General features: G+C 43.3%; 2 protein-coding genes across 2 annotated transcripts; both read left to right on the forward strand.

The window, feature by feature from the left end:
- Nucleotides 1–449: 449 nt before the first annotated feature.
- Nucleotides 450–9,994, forward strand: stxbp3 (syntaxin binding protein 3). The gene is made up of 19 exons (XM_004562089.5): nucleotides 450–577; nucleotides 1,905–1,954; nucleotides 2,157–2,238; nucleotides 2,352–2,428; nucleotides 2,516–2,588; nucleotides 2,691–2,791; nucleotides 3,672–3,817; nucleotides 4,279–4,372; nucleotides 4,637–4,761; nucleotides 4,896–4,994; nucleotides 5,081–5,138; nucleotides 5,254–5,319; nucleotides 5,572–5,652; nucleotides 5,808–5,943; nucleotides 6,306–6,412; nucleotides 6,494–6,592; nucleotides 8,551–8,636; nucleotides 8,929–9,077; nucleotides 9,361–9,994. Exons 1-19 carry the CDS (start codon nucleotides 466–468, stop codon nucleotides 9,462–9,464), a joined length of 1,845 nt encoding a protein of 614 aa, XP_004562146.2. The 5' UTR covers nucleotides 450–465; the 3' UTR covers nucleotides 9,465–9,994.
- A 1,924-nt stretch (nucleotides 9,995–11,918) lies between these two features.
- LOC101481092 (E3 ubiquitin-protein ligase RNF14) lies at nucleotides 11,919–18,910 on the forward strand. The gene is made up of 7 exons (XM_014408529.4): nucleotides 11,919–12,180; nucleotides 12,640–12,770; nucleotides 12,892–13,827; nucleotides 17,360–17,438; nucleotides 17,602–17,793; nucleotides 17,997–18,169; nucleotides 18,276–18,910. Exons 1-7 carry the CDS (start codon nucleotides 12,027–12,029, stop codon nucleotides 18,393–18,395), a joined length of 1,785 nt encoding a protein of 594 aa, XP_014264015.3. The 5' UTR covers nucleotides 11,919–12,026; the 3' UTR covers nucleotides 18,396–18,910.
- Nucleotides 18,911–25,955: the final 7,045 nt, after the last annotated feature.

Here is a 25,955-nt window from a genome sequence, read left to right on the forward strand (position 1 = left end):
TCTGGTTTGTGTCTTCTCTCCTTCTCTTGATAGCTTCTCTTTGATTCTTAAAAACACTTCTCTCTAGTGGTTTGATCTTTTCTTAAACATCTATCAGCTGAAATACCTGCAGCAAGCCCCTCCCACTGGGGGGGTTAAATGTCTTTTTATAATGAAGCAGGGAGATGGGGGTAGGTTGAATGCCATGGAAAAAACCTACCTTTGAAAGCATCATGTTCTGCACTCAAGGATATATCCACTAAATGTGACATGGACATAATTACTGTCTGGAGGCCTCAGAGCCACCTCTTTGACAGTAACATAGATAGATAGATAGATAGATAGATAGATAGATAGATAGATAGATAGATAGATAGATAGATAGATAGATAGATAGATAGATAGATAGATAGATAGATAGATAGATGTCTTGTGCGCTTCATCACTAAAAAACTACAGCTCACTGTCGCACACTTGGTGACGCGAATGACGTCAGAGTTTGTCTTCGTGAATTTCTGGAAGGGAAGCGGCGCAGTGGGGGAAAAAAACAAGATGGCAACGGGCTCAGATCACGGGCTGAAAAGAATAGTTTGGAAAAGTAAGTTTACTCCAACAGGAGAGTATTTCCTGCTCTTGAAAAATAGCACAACGGCGTTTGTTTAGCACGTGAACTGTGAGCTGTTTTAGCTAACCTCTTCCTGCGCATCTTTAGCTTTTGGAATAACAGCGAACATTTTCATTCAGCTGTTCCCTTTGAGCGGAAAATTACAAATTTACGAAACGCAGTAGAACCGATAGAGGAAAAAGCCGCAGACGCAACTTGACCTAACACTTGGCCCGGTCAGAACATAACGACTTTTTTAGGCTACTTGTTTGTAGCAGTAGCCATGGGTGAGGTCACTGTACGTCTGCAACCGCACCTCGTTTATGCAGCGGGATTGCTACAAGTCTGGCGTATTATTTGTATCCTTATCCTGATGTCTTGCCTTCCTCTTGTTGGCTGTGGTTAGGTTATGTCACCAAGAAGGCTGGTTTGTGTTGCCGTTAAAATGAGGGTCAAACAAGCAGCTAAGACTAATGCAGCCCAGTAGAACAGCGGTAATGAAGTTTTGTTGCTGCTGACATGTGTTAGAACTCTGTCAGACTGGTGACCTGTACCCCACCTTTCGCCCTGTGACAGCTGGGATAGATGTATGGATGATTCAAGTTTACGCACTACAGGCTACAAAATGACCATAAGGTCGCTGAACAGTTGTCCCTAAATTAATGAGAGTGCTATCACTCAGGTTTGCACAATAGCAGGCTAATAATCAAGTAACAGAGTTAGACAGAAATAGCCTTTGTTCTTAATACTCCACTCATGAAAGCTGACATAACCTTGGCAGTACGTAAATACTTTAGTTGGTTCAAAGGTCATTCCTTCTTAATTAATCAATTTTTTTTAAACTGCCGAAACCCCCCCAACTAAGTTTAAGTTTACTACTTAAGATAAAATATGTAAAACTCCAGGACCTCACTGTTATCTCACAAAAAAAAAAAAAAAAGTGACGGGATCTGAGTTTTTCTGGCACTTTTTTTTTTGAGGAGCTGTTTTAAAATTCCATTATCTAGAAAACTACTAGTACCACACCCTTTCACGCTCACGTGGTATGACCCAAACACATATGAAAAATCAATTGTACCAAGACTCTGAAATATTACGAAACACAACTGCATAACTTTTATACATTAGGCTATAAACGTTCTAATATGTTTTAATTTTATGCATAAGTAGCGAGATAATGGATATTTGCAGTTCTGATTACATCACTTTCTGTTTTGCACACTTGAACTAAGAGGTAGCTTAAACAGTGACATCATGAACGATAATTTGTTTTCAGATTATTGTTGTGTTTACATGTTGTCATGTTATGTGCTCCTTACAGGAATACAGGACACAATTATTACAGACTGCAGAAACTCTGAAGTATGGAAGGTAAGAAACCCACCATGTGCTCAGTACAGAGTCCCAGGATTGTACTTGGATAAATGGACAAGCTCCGAGTTACAGATTCAGCTTTGATATGATTGATTCTCACTCATACGCTTTGTCTCGATATGTGGTGCTGCATAGCATGGGAGTATATTACTGTTTAACGCATAATTAAAGGAGCATTTTCACGTTGTCTTCTTCACAGATATTGATTCTGGATCCTTTCACCACCAAGCTCCTCTCGTCATGCTGCAAAATGTCCGACCTGATGTCAGAGAAGATAACAAGTAGGTGGAATGATGTCCTTTTATTTATTTTTACATCACGAAGCTATTTGATCAAAGATAATTTGTGCGTGTATGTCTTTAGCTACTTTTGACTACTAGTATTCTGTTTCTAGTTGTGGAGGACCTGTTCAAAAGCAGAGAGCCTGTTCTCGAAATGAAGTCCATTTACTTTATGACACCTACTGCTAAGGTTTGCTGTTAAAGCTTTTTCATTTTCATTTCTTTAACATATCACTGCCAAACTCTGTGAGTTCTTAAATCTATTTTTTTTTCATAGTGTGTGGATGCCTTTATAAAGGATTTCAAGCCCAAACCCAAATACAAAGCTGCGTACGTCTATTTCACTGACTGTAGGTAACTCCTGTGTTGGTGCTTAAATCTGCTTCATCAGCCAAATAGCAGATATACCTTTTACGATCAAAGTGGGCACTGAAAGCTTTTTTGATCTGCAGACTGCCCTGATGACCTGTTCAACAAAATGAGGCAAGCCTGTGGAAAACACATAAGGGTCTGCAAGGAAATAAACATCTCTTTCATGCCTCAGGAAGCACAAGTAAGTGTTTAAAATTTAGCCAAGTGTTCTTTTTTTTTAGTTTATTTTGTAATAGTCCATTTCCTCTTTTTGTCAAAATTCCCCTCAGTTGACAGGCACGCACGCAGGCTGTGCACTTGCCTGTTGTTGAAGGAAGGGAATTTGCCTTGTGTAGGGTGTTTCTTGAAGTCCTAAAGAGAGTAAATCCTGTAGCTTCACATTTTTCCTTGCTATAGCATTTCAGCGGCTTCGTTGTCAACCTTTCCCGTTTATAATTCACTGTGTGTTCTCAATGGGTTTTGGCTGCAGGTGGGATAGTTGCAGAAACAGAAAACTACTGTTGTATACGCGTTACTGGCATTGTCTTGCTGCAGTGAGCGAAAGAAAACACTGGTGAATTCAGCTTTTGCAGATATGAGTTGTTACTTTCACCAGGTGTTGTAGGTTCACAAAGGCTTAAAACTGGGTTTGTTTGTTTATTAGCCGCTTGCTTCCTGTTTGGCAGGCAACATGCTGCCATCGTATCATGTGTAATTCATCGTATGTTGATGTGAATTAGATGTTGTCATTGAAGTAAAAGGTGGTATATGTGCATATATTCTGAAAATGGGTCACTTTAGCCTGTTACTAGGCAGATGTTAGGAAACACAATGGTGTCATAATTTCTGATATAGATGAGAACCTTTACGATATATCTGTGTACCAGGTTTGATTGCTCATCTGCTGATTATCTAGGAGATGTGATCAGACAAAGAAACACACAAGCAGGTGCTTAATGTATTATAGCCTCGAGTTCGGGAAACAATGAGAAATTAAAAATGATCCTTGTGCTCAATTTGTATCTTCTGGAACTTTAATGATGACGGCTGTGGTTTACACTGTGGTGTTAAATACTTTGAAGGTTTTCACCTGCGATAATCCCGGGGCTTTCCGAAGCATCTACAGCCCCAAGAGTCAGGACAAAACGAAGACACTGGAGACACTGGCAGGCCAGCTCGTTACGCTCTGTGCCACATTAGACGAGTACCCAGGGATCCGATACAAGAAGTAAGTCAGACAACATGTAGTGTCTTAGGTAACAATACACCCGAGCCCCCAAGCAGAGTGAAACTTTTTAGGAGAAAAAGTCAGAATAGGTTCCGTATTAATGGCAGGAATAATGCTGGGCTTGAAAACAAAGCGTTGGTATCACTTGTTTCTTTGAACAGACTGGTTTTAGAATGTGTTTGTTCCGAGTGAATATAGTAGACATATATCTTATAACGTTCACTGTTCAAAGAAATAGCTATGTGTAGAAAGAATCACATGGTAGTTGAGCAAGTGAGGTTACTCGCTCACAGCAGCGCTGATCCTATTCAGCCTGATGAAAGTAAGAGTGTAAAGATATGTAAAGAGCAGAGTGCAGCTGTTATTTACAGAAAATACAGTTTTGTGTTTTATAACTACTGGATTAACCTTGACCTCAATGTTCACTTGACTGACGGAAACAACATTTATATCATAACTAGAGACGGCAACATGGAGAATGCCAAACTCCTTGCAGAGCTGGTGGACCGGAAGCTGGACACACACTACCAGCTGGATGACAGTGGCAAGAAAAAGGTGAGAGGCCTGCCGAACAAAGGATGGTTTCAGGATAAACAAGGTCGTAGCCCTGGGAGTAAATGGGAATTTTAAAATACTGTATTGTTTATCACATGAAAGAATAAAATAATCCCTCCTTTGCCTCAAGCACATTAAACAGTTCCCTTTACTATAAATTTGAAAAGGCAAAAGTTTGGACAGCTTGCTCCGTGGAAGTGAATTATCCCCGTTTTTATATATAATTTAATAATATATAACTTTTTTTTCCCCCTACATCACCAGGAGAAGACCCAAGCCCAGTTGCTGATAGTCGACAGAGGCTTTGATCCTGTGACCCCCATCCTGCACGAGCTGACCTACCAGGCCATGGCCTACGATCTCATTGATATAGAAAACGATACCTATAAGTAATGCAGTCTACTTCCTGTATTTTATATAGAGAGATAGATATAGAGATATATGTGTACAATCTGCTTACTGCTTCATACTCTTGTGCTCATGAGAAACTAGATACTGCTATTCTGGGTCATTTTGTGTCCAGGTACAAGGCTAGAGACGGCTTAGAGAAGCAGGCCCTGCTGAATGAGGATGACATGCTCTGGGTGAAGCTGAGGCACCAGCACATCGCAGAGGTTTCAGCGTAAGTGTGCGAAACCAGAAGTATGGCAATATCTTCTTCTTGTTGTCAGAACACTCATCTTAACATTTTTGTTTTCCCTACAACAGGCAAATTCCCAAGATGGTGAAGGAGATATCTGCTAGCAAGAAACAGCCAGATGGGAAGGTACAGTGCAGGGGTTTCTGCTTGTGTGATCGTTTCATTTTGAAAAGCATATCTTGAGCAAACATTTAATGTGTTCATATATATTAATATATATGTATGTTTTTTGTTTCCCCAGATCACAATTAGCAATTTGGCTCAAATGATGAAGAAGATGCCTGCGTTCCGTAAACAGATGACAGAGGTATGCAGTAAAACTTATGTAGGGATAACTGAACTTACTTCGAAGTTATGTGTTCATCTGAAATGTGAGATTAAAGCAGAATTTTCTCCAGGATCTTGTTGTTGGTTTTAAGACAGATACAACTCTTACAACAATTATTATTATTGTAAGGGCTACGCAATCCTTATATTGTGGTCGGGTGTGGCGCCTCTGCAGCCTGTTATTACATAGGGTTGACCTGATGTTTTTAACAGTTTTCTGCCTGGATTCTAGAAAACGATTCATCTGCAGCTGGCTGAGGACTGCATGAAACATTTCGCAAACAATGTGGAGAAACTCTGCAAAGCTGAACAGGTCTGTTTATGCTCTGTTATCAAGATCTGGCAGTCACACTCTTCCTGACCTGCAGAGTACCGTTACTGTATGCGGCCAAGTGTGACCTTCTAATCAAAGCTTTAGGGAAGTGTGTCATGTGTACTATGTGTAATATGCTGTATGTTTCTGTGCAGGACCTTGCAGTAGGCGCCGATGTGGATGGGTTAAAGGTGAAAGATCCCATGAGGACTCTGCTGCCTGTGCTGCTGAACCCATACAGTAAACATGACAAGATCAGAGCTGTGCTGCTCTACATCTTCAGCCTGAACGGTACATCAGCCTTCTCGTGAATAAAGTAGTGCTGTCAGCATTAATCTCATTAAAATGACGTTAACGCCATAACTGCATTAACACAGCAAATCTCCATTAGCGAGCTAACGCAGATCTCCCCACACAAGGCCTGCACAGCGGTAGCGCGGTTAGCTCGTTAACGCATTAGCACCGTGCAGCCCCTCACACGGGGCGATCCGCGTTAACTCGCTAACCGAGATTTGCAGCATTAATGCGGTTATGGCGTTAACGTCATTTTAACGAGATTAACGCTGACAGCAACTTTTTTTGACTAAAAATTAGAGGTGCTAATTTGTCCATCTGTCTTTTTTGCTTTTTGGTTGTTTGGTGTTTGTAAACAGGGACAACCGAGGAAAACTTAAACAAACTTATTGAGCATGTAAAGATCGAGGGAGAACCGGAGTATATCCAGAACTGGAAAGAGCTGGGCGTGCCCATCATCATAACGGTAGGTTGAGAAAAGGAAAACGTTTCAGTGTTTTGATTTATCCATTTTTTAAAGTTTTCATTGATGTACTTTTATTTCCAGCCCAGTTTCTTCTCTCGTAAACCCAACCGACGAGAGCGTTCCCAAGAGGAGAGATACAGCCTTTCCAGATGGATCCCCACCATAAAAGATGTGATGGAGGTCAGTGACATCATCATGTGGTATCCTAGCTTGTCTTTGCACCCATTGTCTCTGCATTAGTAAGCATCCATAAACTGTACCTTTGCAATTCACCGATTCTGCTAGCTGCTAATGATTGCTAAGTGATGGATTTTATTAATCTATCTAAAACTAAATTCAATGAAACTAAAGTAGAAACTTGCGGGCTTTGTTGTAGCTCACTTGAGTCCATATTATGCTTTAGACAGTGAAAGTAAAACTGCTCTACAGACACCAACACACAGACGGGGTGTAGAGGTTTCAGTTCAGTTGGTGGAATGAACTTTTTCGACACCTGTCAATCAAAGCTTTGAGCCTCTGCAAGTACAAATGTTTGAGTTATAAATAAAAAGTTACCCTGGCGCACAGTTGTTATAAAGGATGAATTTATCCATTGCCAAAAGCAGTTTTTATTTCAGGCTGTAAACATTTGTTCATTTCATTGCTGATTTGGGGCATTTGAACATGTGTGAGCTGACTCTGTTGTGTACCCAGCCTTGAGCGGTCATTAGAGTAGTTGATGCCAAACTGAACATGTAACTGTATCTGTTTCATTGTGCTACCCCAGTCCTCATCTAAGGGGCATTCATGAGCACAACTATGGAAGCAGAACAAAAGGAGGTTATCAGATTCGGGTCATCTGATAAGCTGTGTCACACAAGTTTGTGTTGTTCTGTACCGTTTTCTGCATCCTAGCAAGTGTAAACCACAACAAGGCACTAGTTGTTGCCTTGTTGTTTTTCTTCAGAGGATGGTCCTTCTGTTTCTGTCTCAGTCCCTCAGAACTAGTGTTTTTATTGTCTTATAAGTATGTTGGGTGAAAATCTTTGTCCTTTGTTTGTGTGAAATTCACTGTGCTGCCAGTTTTTGGTTTTCTTTTCTAAATGTACCTTTTCACTGTGCTTTGTTTTCACTTTGGTAAGTCATGTGACCTGTCAACCACAAATCATGAAAAGAAAATATATACTTGCTCTTAAAACTCAGCTGCCGAAGCCGTTTCTCTGAAATGGGTGTGGAACTGAGAGGTGGAAATACCCCCATTAGCAGTTTTCCCCCAAACTCTTCTCTTCACTCAGTCTCAGTTCTGTAAATCCATGTTGTTAATCAGATGGAGTGTATCCAATGAAGAGGAGGCTCTTAATAGCAAACAAAACTGAGAGGAGCCTTTTAGTAATCATCTTACAGGTTACTGTGAAAATAAGTTTATATTAGATTAGAATCTAACTCCATGTTATAGGATCTGTAACATGAGCTCGTTTCTTCTCATCTTCACTTGCATTTCCTGTTATTACATGGAAAAAAAAAAGAAGAAAAACATCAGTGGTCTTCACCTGAGCACCTGGTTTCCTGTCAAATGCGGTTAAAATGTTTCCTCTTGCAGCAGAAGACAAATTGATTTGATGTGTAGGAGCTGAATATCTGCTGCAGATAACTTAAAGCTCGTCTGCTAGTCTCAAGTATTTCTAAGCATAAAGGTGCATGATGCAAAAAAACAGTGAGACTTTGAGTTTGAGGAAAGCAAATTGTTTGTCAAGCAGTAGCCTGTGTTTTGACATCTACTAATGCATGATGTAGTTACGTTATTATCACACCTTCCCTTGGCACCAAAATTACTCATCATGTGTTCTTCTGTTAATTAGCTCTGTTAATGGCATGACTTCTGCTTTTAAGTTGTGACGTCACCCACAAAATAAATCGTTTTACAGAGTGACTGAAACTTGTGTTCCAAATATAAAGAAAACTGAAGTATGTGCATGATGGTCAAAGAGATACACATTGCGTAACATTTAGAAGATGACCACTGGACCATGTGCATATAAATTTAATGTAGGTAGGACCCCTCAGCGAGTGAAGGTTACTGCACTTTAAAATTGTTACTGGCTTGCAAAACAGATTTGCTCCCCATGTCACATGATCTCTAAAACATGCGTTACTTCCAGGATGTCGTGGAGAACAAACTGGACACCAAAGAGTGGCCGCACCAGTCCGAGTGTCCTGCTGCCTGGAATGGCTCCGGGGCTGTGAGGTGGGTTTTTGTGAGTGACCAGGCTGGAACTGGGCTGCTGTTTTGGTTTCTTTCTAACTGAAGAATATACAGTTTAACAACCCTACAGTTTTGTGTTGTTGTGTCACTTAGTTATGCTTATACAGTCAGTCTGTGTGATTTATCTCTCCACATCCACTTTCTGTTTCTTAGAGGGTTGATTGAGGTGAATGAGGTCGATTTTCCAGTTTCAACAGTAAGAAGCAGCGTCTGCTTTTTCTTCTTTAAGGCTCTGTCAGTTAATATTTCCGATGCCCCTCCTTCTTCTCCACAGCGCACGGCAGAAGCACAGAGCCAGCACTCAGGATGACCGCCGGACTGGCTCACGTCTCATCATCTTTGTTATAGGAGGGATCAGCTTCTCTGAGATGCGCTGCGCCTACGAGGTCACCAGGGCAATGAAAACCTGCGAGGTCATCATTGGTAAGACTCAGTACAAGGAAACAGCTGGACAATGCTTCGTACCAAACAGGCGCGCAGAAAGTCAGAATGCTGGGAAATATTAGCTTGCAGCACATGAACTAAGGAGAGCTATGATTGTGACGATTATCGGGAAGGTTCCACTGAGTTTTAAGATTACACTTATTATACGTTATTTCCTGCTGTTTTACACCCCCTACTGGAGCAGAGCGGAATTATGACAGGACTTTTCTTTTGTTTGTTTGTTTGTTTTTTAATGCAATTTATTTATCTTTATCCTATACAGGGTCTTCCCACATTTTGACCCCCACCGTTCTCCTGGATGACATCAAGGCCCTGAGCAAAGGACCCATGGAAAGCTTCACACTAGAGGTCGAGACCAAAGCTTGAGAAGTTCGGCCCCCACCCCGCTTGTTTCTCTACATCCCTTATCACTCAGCACAGCACACTTATCTTAACTTCCTCAGTGGAATTGTGAAGGGAATTTCCTTACAGTCATTTAAATAGCTTTTCAATCCAAGCCCATGTTTATAGTGCAAGGTATGAGACGCAGATTTTCCACATGAAGACCTAAGAACATGGTGCGATTATGACATTGTGATTTGAACATTTGGATAGTATTTAAATACTAACTGATCTCATCCTACTCTAACCCGTCTGTTTGTTTGTCTTAAAAATTATGATAATGTTACAAGTTGAAAGGCTTCTAAGAGAAACCTTGAGAAACAGAAAAGTGGTGCAAAGTCGCACATCACTGATGTATATATGTATGTAAGCACTGAGTCCCTGCTATGCCATTTTGACTTTTTCACCTCTGTTCATAAACACTTTAATGACTTTTGAAGACTATTTTTAACATTGAGTATTTCGTTTTCCTTGAACAGCTGACTAATAAATGGATGAAGTGGTTCAAGTCTTAAGAGTTCATTTTGCCTCATTTGTAGACTGCGCAGACTGTCAGTCTGCCCCAGGGCAGCTGTGGCTACAACCGTAGCTTGCCTCCACCAGTGTGTGAATGAATAGTGGCATTGTAAAGCGCTTTGGGTGCCTTGAAAAGCGCTATATAAATCCAATCCATTATTATTAAAACATCAGAATAGCCAGTAAATGTCCACAAGAGAAAACCAACACAAATTTCCTAAATTCCTGGCTAAGCCGGGTAAACAGCATTAACAGGTCTTTGCATCAGGGTGACATGTAAACACTCACAGCAAAGTCCTGCTTCACTGATCCTACATACGCAACCACTCACACGTATGGAACTGTATGGTGGATGAAAATCTGACAGTGCTTTTCTGAATTCGTAACTCCATCGGTTTTGACAAGATCTCAAACGGCACTGGCTTAAATGCAAACCCAAACCATCACAGAGCCTCCACCCTGTTTTACAGATGGCTGTAGACACTCACTGCTGTACCTCTCTCCTGACCTCCTCTGTACATACCAATTCAAACCAAAAATATCATTTTTAGAGTCATTACTCAGACCTGTTGCCACTGATTTTCAGTATAGTTCTTGTGTAATTTGGCAAGCCCCAGACATTTCTCCCTGCTTCCCTTCCTTGACTTCCTTGACAGTCACTGAGACCATTTTTGCTGAGGATGGATCAACATCTACAGGGCCGGAAATGAGGAGTGGTGCAAGACGTTAGCACAGTGCTATATGTTACTGCTAAGGACTCCTGCTAACACTTGCTCTCATTGTTGAAAATGGCTTTAAATTATAAGTGTGTTTGTGTGTGTCCCTCCCAAAAGTAAAAGCCTCCCAGAGGAAGCAGGAGACCACAGGTACGCATACACTCACATTCATCTACAGTAAAGTGCTGCTCTTGTTCCTATTTTTCTGCTCTCTGTTACCTAATCTAAACACAGCTTTCAGGAACTTCTCTTTCTTTATGTGTAAACCTGTTCTCAGGAAACCAGTGTTAAAGTTCTGCTTTCACTGCGGTCGGTCCGTGTCCATGAATCTGACCCTGGGCAGGCGCTGCAACAAGCTCTTCTACTGCTCCAGGACCTGCAAGCTCAACTCCTGGGAAGAAAGACACAAGAAAGAGTGCATCCGGGTGTCAGGTGGGAGTCAGAGCCTCTCCACCCAACAGTTAGAGCCAAACTTCAGCAGCCTTAAAATATTTGATGACAGTTTGTCACAAGTGCTTTGAATATATGAATCACTTATCTGAATAATAAAATGATATTTAGAGAACAATTGATGATGCAGAGAATTTGTGAAATGCTAATTTAGTTTTGGAAGAATAGAGCATGTAAATACTGTATTTCTTTCTTTCCAGCATCTGTTAACAGTGCTCAGAAAAATGATGTATCAAAGAAGTCCCAGGGCTTTGTCTGCCATCTTGAAATCCAAAAAAGCCCCCAGAGTGTCCAGTTCGAATCCCAGAGAGAACTAAAGCTGTTGAGCAAGGCAGAGAAAAAGTTCTAGAGCCAAAGCCAAGTCAATGTGATGGAAAATTAGAGCCACAACTGATGGATATTAAAATTTCTGTTTCATTATGTCTAATATTGACTTAGCTAATTTAACAAAGCACTCTTAGATCACTTTGTGAGGAACTTAAAGGAGAAACGTTCACAGAGGAGCAGGGAGTATTCTTCTGTAATGTGTTTCAGTAAATTAAAGGAGAGAGGAGTTTAATAGTGTACTGTATTGTTGGGTTCTTAGAGACATGGATTGCAAATAAAAGTGCAAAATGGACTATTAAGGAGTATTAGTACTAAAAAACAAACAAACATGCTGATTGGCCTGTTAGACTGGTTTGCATTAGCAGCAGGGTTACAGTAGGCTGAGGTTGCTGCCTGTACTTTGCTTCTTACATCATACGCTGATGAGTCAGAGGGACGGACAAACAAGGACCAGGAACAGCTGGTGTGACCCAGAGTCAAGCAAGAAGCCACAGAAGGAAGGCTTCTCACAAAATCAGACCGAGGAGGAAGTGGAGGGATGACTGAGGACTTGGAGGAGCAGGAAGACGAGCTGCTCGCTCTCCAGAGTATTTTCGATGCGGACGAGTTTGTTCGGGACGAGTCGAAGTCTGCCGGAGAAATCCGAGTATGTGTCGAGCTTCCTGTCGGCTTCAGCGTGGCTCTCAGAGAGGGTAAATCAGAGGCGCCGGGGTTGTCAAACACGCCCCTGTTGGACCGAAAAGGTCCGATCTGATGTTTTTGGAAAATGTTGGTTTGGAATATTAGGAAGCACCTTTACTGTTACAGCCTTAATCATCTACTTAAGATAAAAATGGGTTTTATGTAGCCAATGATGTAAAATGAGTTAAACACTTGTTCTGCATTAGGCGAGCCCGTAACAATTTAATGAGCATGTTTTTGTTGGCATTAAATGGGAAGTATGATGTATGAATTAAATATATCTATATTAAATATACCTTTGAACAGCTTAATGTCATCAAGCATCATTTATAGCTTTTGCTATTTGAGTTCATGTGACAGAATATATCAAATATTTTCTGTCGAATACACCCAAATTATTTAAAAACAAATAAACAAACATTACAGAAAGAGATTAGTTCATCTGATGAGCTCGTATTTTTCTTTCTAAGGTGAAAGTCTGCGTCAGTATGATATTTCCTTCCTTCCACCGCTGCTTTTGAACTTTGGGCTTCCTGAAGACTACCCTTCCTCCTCCCCTCCCTCCTTCAGCCTCACCTGCAGCTGGCTGACTCACACACAGGTAATCAGCAGTCAAGTCATTGTTGGTCACATGTTCAGCCAGCCAGTGTGTGAGAGGTTCACAGGACATTGTAGAGGCTCAGTAAAGATGACAACAATCTATTCTCCCTCTCCCTCCACAGTTGGCTGCACTGCGTGCTCATCTTGCTGATCTCTATGAGGCCACTGGGGGAGCTGTGGTGCTCTTCTCCTGGGTGCAGTTTCTCAGAGAAGATGCTCTGAGGTTCCTGAACATCCACAGTAAGCTGGATCTTCCTCCTGATGAACGCAGCACCCTGCATTATAACCAGGACCAACACGATGCTGAACTCTCAGAACCAAAGAACAATTCAGAGCCAGAGTTCTCTGTACCATCCTCGGAAGTTCAGGAGAATCCTTCAGACGGGAGCAGCGCAGACTCTCAGGGAGCTTCGGCTTTAGACTCCTGCAAGCATGACCAGAATGATCTGAACTCTCACCAGAGCCAGAGTGATCTAACCTCAGATTATCAAAGAGCTCTTTCTCCAGAGCCTGCACTCCAAAACCAAACCACACACACTCCAGATGTGACAATCCTCCAAGCCTCAGAGTTTAATGTTGATCTCCAGGATGATCTTTCTTCATCTGCAGAGAAATCCAAGCATCATCAAAGTGTCCGGGAAGATTTCTTAAATGAAGGAGATGCTTCTCTCTCATCGCTGCTTCCCTCCACCTCCTCAGGCACGTTAGATCCAAGTGAACTTGGAGCTGCTTCTCTGCCGGTCCAGCCCACAGATTCTCCTCAGAGTGAAGAGCAAACCCTCTCTGGTCTCTTTTTATCTCCATCACAGACTCTGCTGTCCCACATTTTGATTTATGATGCGGCCCAGAAACACAAAGTGTTTGCCACCACTTTCTTTGACTGCGGGGTTTGTTTTATGGGCCGACTCGGGTCCGAGTGCGTGAAGCTGTCACCGTGTGGCCACGTCTTCTGCCGGGCCTGTCTCTGCGAGTTCTGTACGGTTCAGATCACAGAGGGGAACGTCCGGGGTGTCACCTGTCCTCAGGCAGACTGCGCTGGTGCCCCTACACCTGCACAGGTAGAAGCTACACGCAGCCTTCAACCTGCAGAATGGTTTCAACAACTGTAGTGTTTGGTCCTTTTATCTAATATCAAAACCAGTGTTGGTCAAGTTACTTGAAAAAAGTAATCAGTAATTAATTACTGATTACTCCCCCCAAAAAGTAATCCCGTTACTTTACTGATTACTTATTTTCAAAAGTAATTAATTACTTAGTTACTTAGTTACTTTTTAAAAACACGATTTACAACCTGAAGAGGTGATAAAGTGATAGATCTTTCAGCCCAATTCTACTTTTTCTACATAATCCATCATACAAAATGTAATCAAATGGAAAAGTCTCTTTTTTTAACTTGTTTTATCAGTTTTAATCTTTTAACTTTATGCATCAAGCAAAACATTTAATTATATGCAACATTCTCTGACTTGAATAAATTAGTTTAACATTTAAACCTATTTTCTACACATTCCAGCACATAAAATAAAATATTTTTTGTGTTTTCACTCACTCTTTCAAACAGATGCAAGTAAAACACAGCAGAAAATAAATAAAGTCAAAGACTCAGCGGTCCTTTTGCTCTATTTTCACCTGTAAAGCAGGAGCAGGGTAGGCGGAGGGTTACCCTGGTGTAGGTGTGCTGCGGTCAGTTGAAGAATCCGCGCGAGTGTCTGTGAGTTTCCCATCACGTCGTAGCTACTCGGTGCTTGCTCGGAAGTTTAGGGGTTTTTTTCGCTGTAAAAAGAAGTTTTCTTCCCACGCACGATGGACGCTAATGTTTTTGTCACTTTTTATGGAATCAAACTCAAAGTAAGGTCAGTACTTCCACACTTTAAACGCTGCACGCTCATACTCTCTCCCGCACTCGATATATTATCTATTGTTGATCTGCACACAGCTGTTGTCACCAACGTCGCACTTGCTTATGTCACTGTCATAAGACATTCTCGCAAAAAAAAATCACGGTTTTAGTAACGCAGTAACGCAGCGTTCCTACGGGAAAGTAACGGTAATCTAATTACCGATTTTGCAATAGTAATCCCTTACTTTACTCGTTACTTGAAAAAAAGTAATCAGATTACAGTAACGCGTTACAAGTAACGCGTTACTGCCCATCTCTGATCAAAACACATTTTAAAAGCTGTTAAAAATAGCTACAGGTAGAAGGATCAAGGACAGAGGAGACAAGGAGAACTGATGACTGTCCTTTCTTGTCAAATAGAATAGAATAGAATAGAATAGAATAATCCTTTAATTGTCTCACACGGGGAAATTTGGTTTTAACAGCAGCCAGAAAGACCCATATACAAACAAACAGTACACAGAACAGAAACATACACAATATTTCTTACATATTTACATTAAGGACAATGGTTACTATAAACAGAGTACTGTACAGTTATTAAATTAAATAAAAATAACTACAGATAAGAAGCAAACCAGGTTGCAGTGTGAATCGGTTGATTAACTTATTGCAGTTACAGCGCAGATGTAAACATCTATGTTTGTTGGGAGCAGTTCTGATTGTACAGTCTGACAGCTGCAGGGAGGAAGGACCTGCGGAAATGCTCCTTCATGCATCTAGGATGCAGCAGTCTGTCACTGAAGGAGCTCTGCAGTTCAGCAACATGCATGGAGTGGGAGACTCTGTCCATCAGAGATGTTATTTTGGCCAGAGTCCTTCTGTCTCCCACCACCTGCACTTGGTCCTGGGTGCATCCCAGAACAGAGCTGGCCTTCCTGATGAGTTTATCCAACCTCTTCCTCTCAGCTGCCGATAAACTGCTGCTCCAACATACAACACTGTAAAAAATGACGGATGTCACCACAGAGTCATAGAAAGTCTTTAAAAGCGCTCCCTGTACTCCAAATGACCTCAGCTGCCTCAGCAGGTAGAGTCTGCTCTGACCTTTCCTGTAAAGAGCATCAGAGTTGTGGCTCCAGTCCAGTTTATTATTCAGGTGAACACCCAGGTACCTATAAGAGTCCACTATCTCAATGTCCACTCCCTGGATGTTCACCGGTGTCAGTGTGGTGGGTCTGCGTCTCCGGAAGTCCACCACCAATTCCTTGGTTTTCCCGGCGTTGATCAGCAGGTGGCTCTGCTGACACCAGTCTACAAAGTCCAGAGTCCACCGTCTGTACTCTGAGTCGTCCTCACCTGTGATGAGGCCGACTATGGCAGAGTCGTCAGAGAACTTCTGTAGGTGGCAGTGTGGAGAGGGTGAAGAGGACGGTGACGGCACCCTGTGGGGCCCCCATACTGCAGACCAGCGTGTCAGAGACACAGCCCTGTGACCTCACATACTGTGGGCGTCCTGTGAGGTAGTCCAGTATCCACTGGGACATGTGTTGGTCCACTCCCGATAGCTCCAGCTAAACAGTGCTTCCAGGCTTCTCCAGGTGAGTCAGAGCTCGGTGCAGGAGGTAGATGATGGCGTCCTCCACCCCAATGCCAGGCTGGTAAGCAAACTGTAGCGGATCCAATGAAGACCTCACCAGGGGGCGCAGATGGTTTAGAACCAACCTCTCGAGGTTCTTCATCAGATGCGATGTCAGGGGTACTGGCCTGTAGCTGCTGAGGTCCTTGGGATGGGAGGTCTTTGGTACCGGTACCACACAGGATGTCTTCCACAGCTGTGATACTTTCCCCAGTGACAGGCTCAGGTTGAGCAGATATCCTAGGATGCCACACAGTTCATCTGCGCAGCATCTCAGGAGCCTGGAGCTGATGCCATCTGGACCTGCAGCCTTCCGCACCTTGATCTTGCGAAGCTCGTTCCTCACTTGAAGTGCTGAGATAGAAAGAATGGATTTTGGGGGAGGGTGGTGTATGTTGGAGTCCACAGAAGCCGGGGGTGGGTGTAATGACTGGGAGCTGGGAGGCGTGAAGCTGAGAGTTGTGAAGTCCTGAGATGAAGGAGAGGCAGTCCCTGAAGGAGATTGCAGCAGGGGGGGACGATGCTGTGGGAGGGGTGGGTGGTTGATCAAACCTATTAAAATATTATTTAGGTCATTCACCCACCCCAAGTCTCCTGCAGCCTGAGGGGTTGGTTTTTGTCCTGAGATTGTCTTCAGGCTGTTCCAAACCCCTCTGATGTTGTCCTGTTGCAGCTGCTCTTCCATCTTCCTCCTGTAGTTTTCATTTCCTTGCCTTATCTTCCATTTCAGCTTCTTCTGGACGACTCTCAGCTCCTGTTCGTGTCCAGATCTAAAGACTCTCTTCTTCTCCTTGAGGAGAGCTTTAATTTCAGGATTTATCGATGGCTTGTTGTTAGAAAAACACCATACCTTTTTGATGGCTACGGTGTTCATGTAATCTGTAATGCAGTCTGTGATGCTGTTGAGGTCATCCTCCAGGGGGCTGCAGAGGTTGTCCCACACAGTAGAACGGAAACAGTCCCTCGGGGCCTCTTCAGTCTCTGCTGACCATTTCCTTACTGTGCGTTTCAAACACAGAGGTTTCAAATGAAACCTCTGTGTTTGAATTTCGATCAGCTGACCTCAGTCTCACTTTGTGTCTCTGCTTGTTCATCTCTGTTGTGTTTGTAGGTGCAGAGTCTGGTAGGGGAGAAGCTGTTTGACCGCTATGACCGTCTCCTGCTGCAGAAGACTCTGGACAGCATGTCTGGTCTGTTTTCTTTCTGTTGCTGTTATACTGATTGTGTGATGAAGGCTTTCATAGACTGATCAGAATCTATTTATTACATTTCTGGGTTAGACCTGGTAAAAAGAACATCTTTAGCTCTTTTTCATAAATATCTCATTTCTTTTGGCATCTTTTTGTCTCGTAGATGTGACGTACTGCCCTCGAACATCCTGCGGCTCTGCCGTGATTTTGGAGAAATCCAGCAAGGCAGCACTTTGCTCTGAGTGCGGCTTTGCCTTCTGCGTCATATGCAGAAAAACATACCATGGAACGGGGAAGTGTGAGACCAAGAAAAAATATGCTGAAAGATATATAATAGACCTGCCACAGTCACAAGGTACACAGCTGTGTGACCACAAGAAAAAGGTTTCAAAGAATAATGAAAATGACAACATCCAGTCACAGTAAATGTAAAACTGTTTCACAAATGAGACTTTGGAGGTTTGAAAGTACAGGAGGTAACTGGATGATTGCTTTGAGTCGATGCACATGTGTGTTTAGTCCAAGTGTAGATGCTGGTGTCCTTTATGTGTCTCTTAGAGGGGGTGAAGGCTCTCTGGGAGGACTATGCCAGTGGCAGCAGGGAGAGGAAGCGCCTGCTGGAAAATAGATATGGCTGCAATTTACTGGTGTCCATTGCAGAAAAAAAACTAAGCGACAACTGGATTGCCAACAATACCAAGAGTTGTCCTGAATGCTTCACTAGAATAGAGGTTTGCACTCACCTGAGCACATTCGTACAAACTTGCGAGCACAGAGCAGTTCAGAGAGAGTTTCTGATTGAATTTGCTCATACGTGTGTTGTGCTTTACGTTACAGAAGGATGGAGGGTGTGACCAGATGTTGTGCACTCGCTGTAAGAAGATTTTCTGGTGGGACAGACTGACTCCAGAAAACACAACCGAACAGTTTTATGGGGGTCAATGTTCTTCCAACTAATTCTAAGAATCAGCACCACATACTGTCTCATAATCAGCAGGGGGCAACAAAAACAACAATGACAGGAAGGAATAACCAAACCGTTGGTTCCTTAGAAAACCCAAAGTGCTGTAAATTAACAAAAATTGCCCTCTTTGGCTGTTTTATTTGCCTTAGGCCGCAATGAAGCATTTACACTAAAGGTGTATGTTCTAATCAATTATCAATTATTCTTTCAGTTAATGGACAAATTATGTGGTCAGAAAACAGACACATTTGCCAGAACCCTGTTTTTTCAAACCAACAGTTCAAAACACAAATTTCTTTTTCTCCTGATGAACCAAATTAACTGAGCAAGTATTTCCCAGACTGATGAATTCCTCTGCTTTTAGATGTGTGCTGCTGTTAAGTACTGTTATGGCACAAAAATGCTCTGTGCAGTCATTATCACTGTAACGTTTGAACTCTGAGGGAAAAGACAGGTTCACACTGCCACAGATATATGCAGCTGCAACAACTACAGGTAAAGCTTCTGACCTTGACGTGCATGTTTCATTTCAATTCCAGCAGCAGCCTACAGGTAGATCCTGAACATGTGTCTTCTTTCCCCTTCCTCCACTGCCCTGTTATGACAGTGCAACAAAGACGCCAGCATGTTTGATTTTCTTGTCTGTCCAGGAAAAATCCTGCTTCCTCATCACTTCCTCATAAATGTCTAAACAGCAGTTTGCCTTTATAACCCACAGAAGGAGACTGCAGAATGCAAGAATACTTTTTAATTGTATCGGTTACACCTTTATTTTTCCTGCTAGCACAAACAAAATACATGCTTCATTAAAAAAAGACAAATTTACTAACTCTCCAGACTGGAACCACTGTAGCTCCAAAAATGCAGGCTCATCCTTTAGTTAGAACATCTTGAAACATGGCTCAATCACCTCACCCTCAACCCCAACTGGTCACAGCAGATGACTTATTCTTCCGAACTATCAAAAGCGAGTCCCTCCTTCCCACTGTTGCCAAGTGCATGCTCATGGGCGTTCATCTGATTGTTGGGATTTTCTCTGTAGGATCTTTAACTTATGGTGTAATATACTTTGCAGTGACTGTTGCAGGGGTACCATATAAATAAAACTGAGTAAATTGGAAATCAGTTTGAAATTCTAGAAAATTTACACTGACACATACAGTGTGTGCTGGAAGGAATTCTTAGATAAAGAAGCATGAATTCACAGAAAACATAAGCAACTGATAATGGTAGTAATAACCGTCAAATTGACTTCTTGGCTATACTCAATATATTTTTTATAGGTTTTCACTGCAAGATTTGACTGAAGAAAACACCTGCGATGCATTTTCTAAAGGTGTTGGCGGGTTTTGTTGGCAAAACACTTTCCTTTATACTGGTTCTCAAGTCAAAAACACAGATTTTTTACTTTGCTCTCAAGGCTTGCACAGATTTGCTTTGCTTGGTACCTAAAATGTGAAATACACAATCACTTGACTGTGTATTTCACAAACACAATTTTACAATTAAACAAACCCGATATTTAATTTCACAAGTGTTTCAGGGTGACCTTTAGAAAGTAGATCGCCACAGTGGACCAGGGGGTAACCTATGAAAAGGCAAAAACTGCAGTTCCTCTAATGATCACTTGAGGCTGGTCCCAAAAGTGAGTCAGTCCTCACAGACACTGATATTAAAAATGTCCAACTTAAAAAACAAAAACAAAACCCAAAGCAAAACAAACTTAACATTTACAAAAAATGTTACTCTCTGCAGCCAGTCTTTTATATGTAAGACAGCTGGATATCTGCTTAATTTATTTATAACTCAGCTGTTAATGTTTCATTTTTTTTAATTGATGTATTTTCTAAGATGTGGTCACTTTAATTGACAGATGCACAAACACAGGGATGTGTAGCCAATTATTTGGTAGGCCTTGCTTATGGTGATTAGGCCAGTCTACTAAATCCATCACATGATGGCACAGACCATCCAAGAAGCATCATTTTCAGTTCTAATAGCTGTTATATATGGGCTCAAAATGTGGTCATAAATATTTTGTACTTGTAAATCGGTTTTGTACTTGTAAAAAAGATTTGTGCGTGCGTAAAAAAGATTTGTGTGTGGACTTAGCCAAAAAAAAACCCTGCAAGTTACAAGTACGAATTTTGACCCTATTTTTCTTCCTTTAAGCTGATTGGTCAATGTCATGTCAATCACAAATTAAACAATCCAATCAGAGAACAGATGGGTTTGGCTGTCGGAGGGGCACTTTTTTGAACTGCAGGTTCAAGGCTCAAGGTTCTTTATTTGTCACATGCATAGTTATACAAGTATAACACACAGTGAAATGTAGCCTGACACGCTCCTCGACATGTGCAAAAAAATTGGGGGGGGGGGGGGTGTAGAGGAAGAACATTATATATATATATATATATATATATATATATATATATATATATATATATATATATATATACATACATACATTGGGTGAATGTGCAGTAGTAGCAGCAAGCAGGTGAATTCTGTACATTAATATGAATACACATCTGACTATTTTACAGGATAGACAATATAAACATATTTAAAATTAAAGGAATTGAAATGTACATTGTGCCTTGGTTTAGTGTCCTTGAAGGGTAATCTCTATATAAATATCTGATAGCAGTTAGGTCCCCTTACTTTCAGCAGCTGTTGAAAGGATAAAGTTGTGGTATGTCAGTGGTTAGAAATACCATTATTACTTTAGGATTAGTTTAACACAACGTCAGGGCTGACCCGGAACCATGGCTGTGAGTCACAGTGCGCAGCATAAAAGTGCTTTCACATCAGACACAGGATGTGCTACTAATGCTAATTGCTAACTAAAAGCAAAGGATCCAGAATTTGTTGCGCTGGCTGCTGGGCTCTGTGGGTTTTTGCAGCAGCTCTACCTGTACTAGATGCACCTGCTCCATGTCGTTTTTATCTCTGACTTTATGTCCTCTATAAGAGTTTCTGGGTTTTTTTGCTAGTTCTTCAAATGTTCAATAAAAACATGTATGCTAATTCATAACGAAGAAAGCTTTGTAATGAAGACTGTCATTTCCAAAACACTGCGCCCCCCCGCGGTCCGCAGCGCTGTTGAAAAGGCTGTGGAAGTCCCTGTGTTAAACACGTAGTCCCGTGACACAAAAATCACCAAATTCTGACGACCACAGACTGTTTTCCTTTGTGGTGATGAAGGAAAACGCTGTGTTGGCATGTAAAAGGGCATTTATTCCCTTCAAAGACCTGCAGTTCAAAAAAAGCGCCCCTCCGACAGCCAAACCCATCTGTTCTCTGATTGGATTGTTACATTTGTGATTGACATGACATTCACCAATCAGATGAAAGGAAGAAAAATAGGGTCAAAATCCGTACTTGTAACTTGCAGGGTTTTTTTTGGCTAAGTCCACACACAAATCTTTTTTTACGCACACACAAATCTTTTTTACACATACAAATCTTTTTTACGCATGCACAAATCTTTTTTACACATACAAATCTTTTTTACGCATGCACAAATCTTTTTTACACACACATAATTCTTTTCACACATACAAATCCTGATTTACAAGTACAAAATATTTATGACCACATTTTGAGCCCATAGTTATAGCTTAGCACTAATTAGTGTGTGTCTTGCAAAGTCCACAGACAGTGGGCCTCAACTATGTGTCATCTTTAATGTACAGTCTATGTAGTATTTCCCCCTGATTTCATGTAGCTACTAAGCTAAGATACCCTTTGGTCAGGCTATTTTCTAAGTACTTTGATAATCTGTCTCCAGCACACGTGCAGCTGTAATTTTGACTCATAACCACAAGAGGGCTGGTTTGCGCTCTTATAAATCTGCTGTACACTTTTACACTATTAATTAATTTCCACGTTTTTAGCAGTCTTTAAAATATGTTACTTGCTATCCTTACGTGAGTGGTTGATGCAGAACAGATGAGCAGCCGGAGAGAGGACATGAACTCTCGGATGCTGTCATCTGTCGTCAGGTAAGCTGATTCTTAATGCACTTGGTGAACTTATTGTTCCCCTGCAAACCTCCCAAATAGAAATGAAACACTGACTGTAGGATACAGAGTGCACACATCTCAGCTTGTTTCACAGATGAGCAGTGGGGAAATCGGTGCGGCTCAGGATAAAGGTCGACAGGGGCAAAGTACCAGTTAAAAACACACACAACACACACACTCTCACAAAGTACTGAACGCACACAAAGGGGTCCCTAAAAACTAAAATTTCCTTCTCCCTACAGTCAGCTCTACTTTATGTGGCTTAATGTGTGTTAATGGTTGCAATGTCACAGTCACTAAGCCTAATGTGAGGAGTTATATCATCAGCTTTCTCTCTGCCTTCATCTCTGAGACAGTGACTGTTACATTTGCTCGATAGGTAGGAGGGCAAACAAATGAGCAAACATTTACTTTCCTTTTACTGACCGAGCTTTCTGAGCATTTTTTTTTTTTTTTGCCTGTCCCGTTTGGCTCTTTTGCCATCAGAATTGTTGTCTAAAGGCAAAGAAAGATGCCCAACGGATTTACTTTACCAAATTGACCATCCCAGCCTTGCCGTAATGGTCCATTTGATTCACCTTTTTATTGTTTATTTTATTTTCACTTGCTGAATACGGGACAGACTTGACTGGAGGAAAGAAGGGGAGAAAGAAAGAGGGAAAGAGAAACAGCTGAGAAGAGGGACGGGGGAGAAGGGCAAAAAACAAAAACCAACAGAACGGGCAGAAAAAAAAAGAAAAGGAAAATGCATATGTCGATCACCTGGATCACCTGTTGAGAAAGAAAAAAGAAAACAAGCAGAAGAGAACAAGAGTAATAGAATAAACAACATCACAATGATATATGGGAATATGACAGTAAATACTAAATATTAAACATTATTGTGCAGCACATAAGATCAACAGAACACAGTGTGCTTTGAGGTAGGAGCCAAAAAGGGTGTAGTTTGTGGGTGCGATCACCCGTGTGTACACCTGTGAGCATGGACGCGCTTGTTTTTTTAAAAGGTTCCTTCATGTAATGATCTGCTAGAGGGTGTGGGGGGGCCACAGCCCCGTCCTCCAGGGCATGAAGCAGGTATGGAGGAGATCAAAACTCCAGACATCCAGAGGCCCCCAGAACACAAGAGACCAAGGAAGACCAACAGAGGGGCAGCCGCGCCACTGTCCCAGAAAGAGCTGAGGAGAGTCCCAGATGAGGGCTCACTCAGCAGCCGCGGAGCAGAAGCCAGGGGGAGTTGCAGTGACGCGCCCATGATCTCCTCCGGCAGCCAGCTGTGCCTGAGTGACCGAGCCCCAGGCCGAGAGGCCGGGGGCACCCCACCTCCGAAGTGGCCCGAGTGAGCCCCAGGCTCCAGGCCCCGATAAATGGCCGCCAAGGAGTGAGCCGGTGTGTACCTGGACGCCCATCCCCAGACACAAAGAACCACCAACGCACCGATGTCTGAGGGAGTCCGCCACTGGCAGGGGAAGTGGTGGTAGGGGGAGATAGGCCTCCAAACCTTGGAGGGCCTGAGATGTCCCCAGAGAGGTGGCGCCTGACACCCAACCTGACATATAGACACAGACATACAGGCACACACAGACACAAACATCCATTCCCACCCTCATGCTCTCATATGCACTTACTCCACACTCAACCAACGTGGAGACAGACATAAAGAGACGCTGTACACACGATCACACTCCCCAAGCGTACTCTACAAACCAGGTCTAGGTACCCTTGCCCCTGGAGGGGGGAACTGCACCCAGACCCAGGTGGTGTTACCCTTTTCCCTGCGGTGGGGAGAGGCAGACCGCCCCGACTCCGCAGCAGCAGGGAGGCCCCACACTCCAGACCGCAGTCGGACGGCCAACTCCTCCTCCTAGCCCCCCTGCTCCAGCAGGCCGCAGAGAATGGGGGTGAGAGAAGACTCCAAACCTCCCTCCACCCACTCATTGTAGTGTTGATGCATGTGTGTTCTAAGGTGCATTTAAAACCCAGGAGGGCATGGAGCTACCTGCCAGAGAGCAGCAGGTAAGAGCATGGTCCCTCCTGCTAGCCCTCAGTGTCTACGTGTATTTAACATTGAGAGGTGGGCAACGGCGCCAGGGGTGGGGTGTACACCCTGATGGTAATTTGGATTCCGTGTATCGTGCCCACCCCCAAGATCCTATATGTATGTGTAATGAGAGTGTGAGTAATGTGAATGTCTAAGTTGTGGGATAAAATTGAGGCAGAGGCAGCCAGAAGGGGGGGGGGGGGAGCCTCCTCTGCACCCTGGTGACATACCCCTACTCCAAGGCCCTGCATGTGTGGGTGGTTGTGGTGGAGCGGGAAGAGGGAGGCAGCTGGAGATGGGGAGGAAAGGAAGGGAGGGGCAAGTGACCCCTCCCTGGGGCCAGCTCCCCCGCTGACCCCAGTAGGCACTCCCATACTCCGCGACCCGCCAGGGAAAGGGGGCCCAGGCCCATCCAGACCGGGGCCCAGTGCAACAGCGCCTCCCGGCCCCACAGAGCCCGGGACAGTCCACCCAACCCCACCACAGAGAAAACTGCACCCACCCCACCATCCACTCATCTTCCAGACTACATAAGACAATAGACGCCCAGGCTGAGATCTTCCTCCACCTCTCCTGTATCTCCCCCTCCTGCAGAGAGAGTTCCTGAAGAGCGGAAAGCTCCTGCAAGATGTGACAATCTCCCCCACCAATTGAAGAGCCCCCCAGGTGGCTCGACGCACCGGCGGCACCCTGCGCCAGGGCTGGGCCCCCATGCACCCACCCGCCCACAACCCCGGCAACACACCAACCAGGACCCAAGCCCCCGAGGCCCGGCCAGGGCCCCAGCCCAGAGACGGAGCGCCCCCAGAACCTCACGCCCATCCCGGACCCACCCAGGGGCAGCCAAGCTACCAGGTCAGTAACCCATGTCCGTCAGCACAGACCCTCCCCTAGCCCCGCTGCACGCAGCCACGAGGAAACAGTCACCTGAGAGCCAACAGAGCCCCTAACCGGACATGACCACTACCCCGGATTGAGCCCCCCAAGGAAGATGCCTCCGGGGAACCCCCCGACGCCCTAAGCCTGTCCCTACCCCCACACCAATCACAACAGTGAAGGCGGGACCAAACTATGACCCCCCACCCCCACTAGGTGATGGAGCTGATCAAAGGGGCCCAGAGCAATTGATCTGATGTGGTGGCAGAGGCTGTATCAAGACTAATGTAATCTAATAGATAATTTCTATATTGGTTAGAATTAAGATTATTTTTATTTTTCCAGTTCATGAGGACTGTTTTCTTGGCTATGCATAGGGCAGTGAAAACCATATGGGCGATATTCTTTTCTGAAGTGACATTATCTAAGCTGCCCAACAAACACACTAAGGGGGAAGTTGGAATGTTACATTTCAGACACTTTGATAAGTCTTCACATATCTCGCGCCAATTGCTGTCTAATTGCTGCTGCTAGTGGTTCAATAAAAATTGCAAACAGTGAAGGGGAGAGTGGGCATCCCTGCCTGGTGCCCCTCAAGAGACAAAAGC

Source organism: Maylandia zebra, linkage group LG17 (assembly GCF_041146795.1).
Source record: "Maylandia zebra isolate NMK-2024a linkage group LG17, Mzebra_GT3a, whole genome shotgun sequence".
NCBI classification, from domain to species: domain Eukaryota; kingdom Metazoa; phylum Chordata; class Actinopteri; order Cichliformes; family Cichlidae; genus Maylandia; species Maylandia zebra.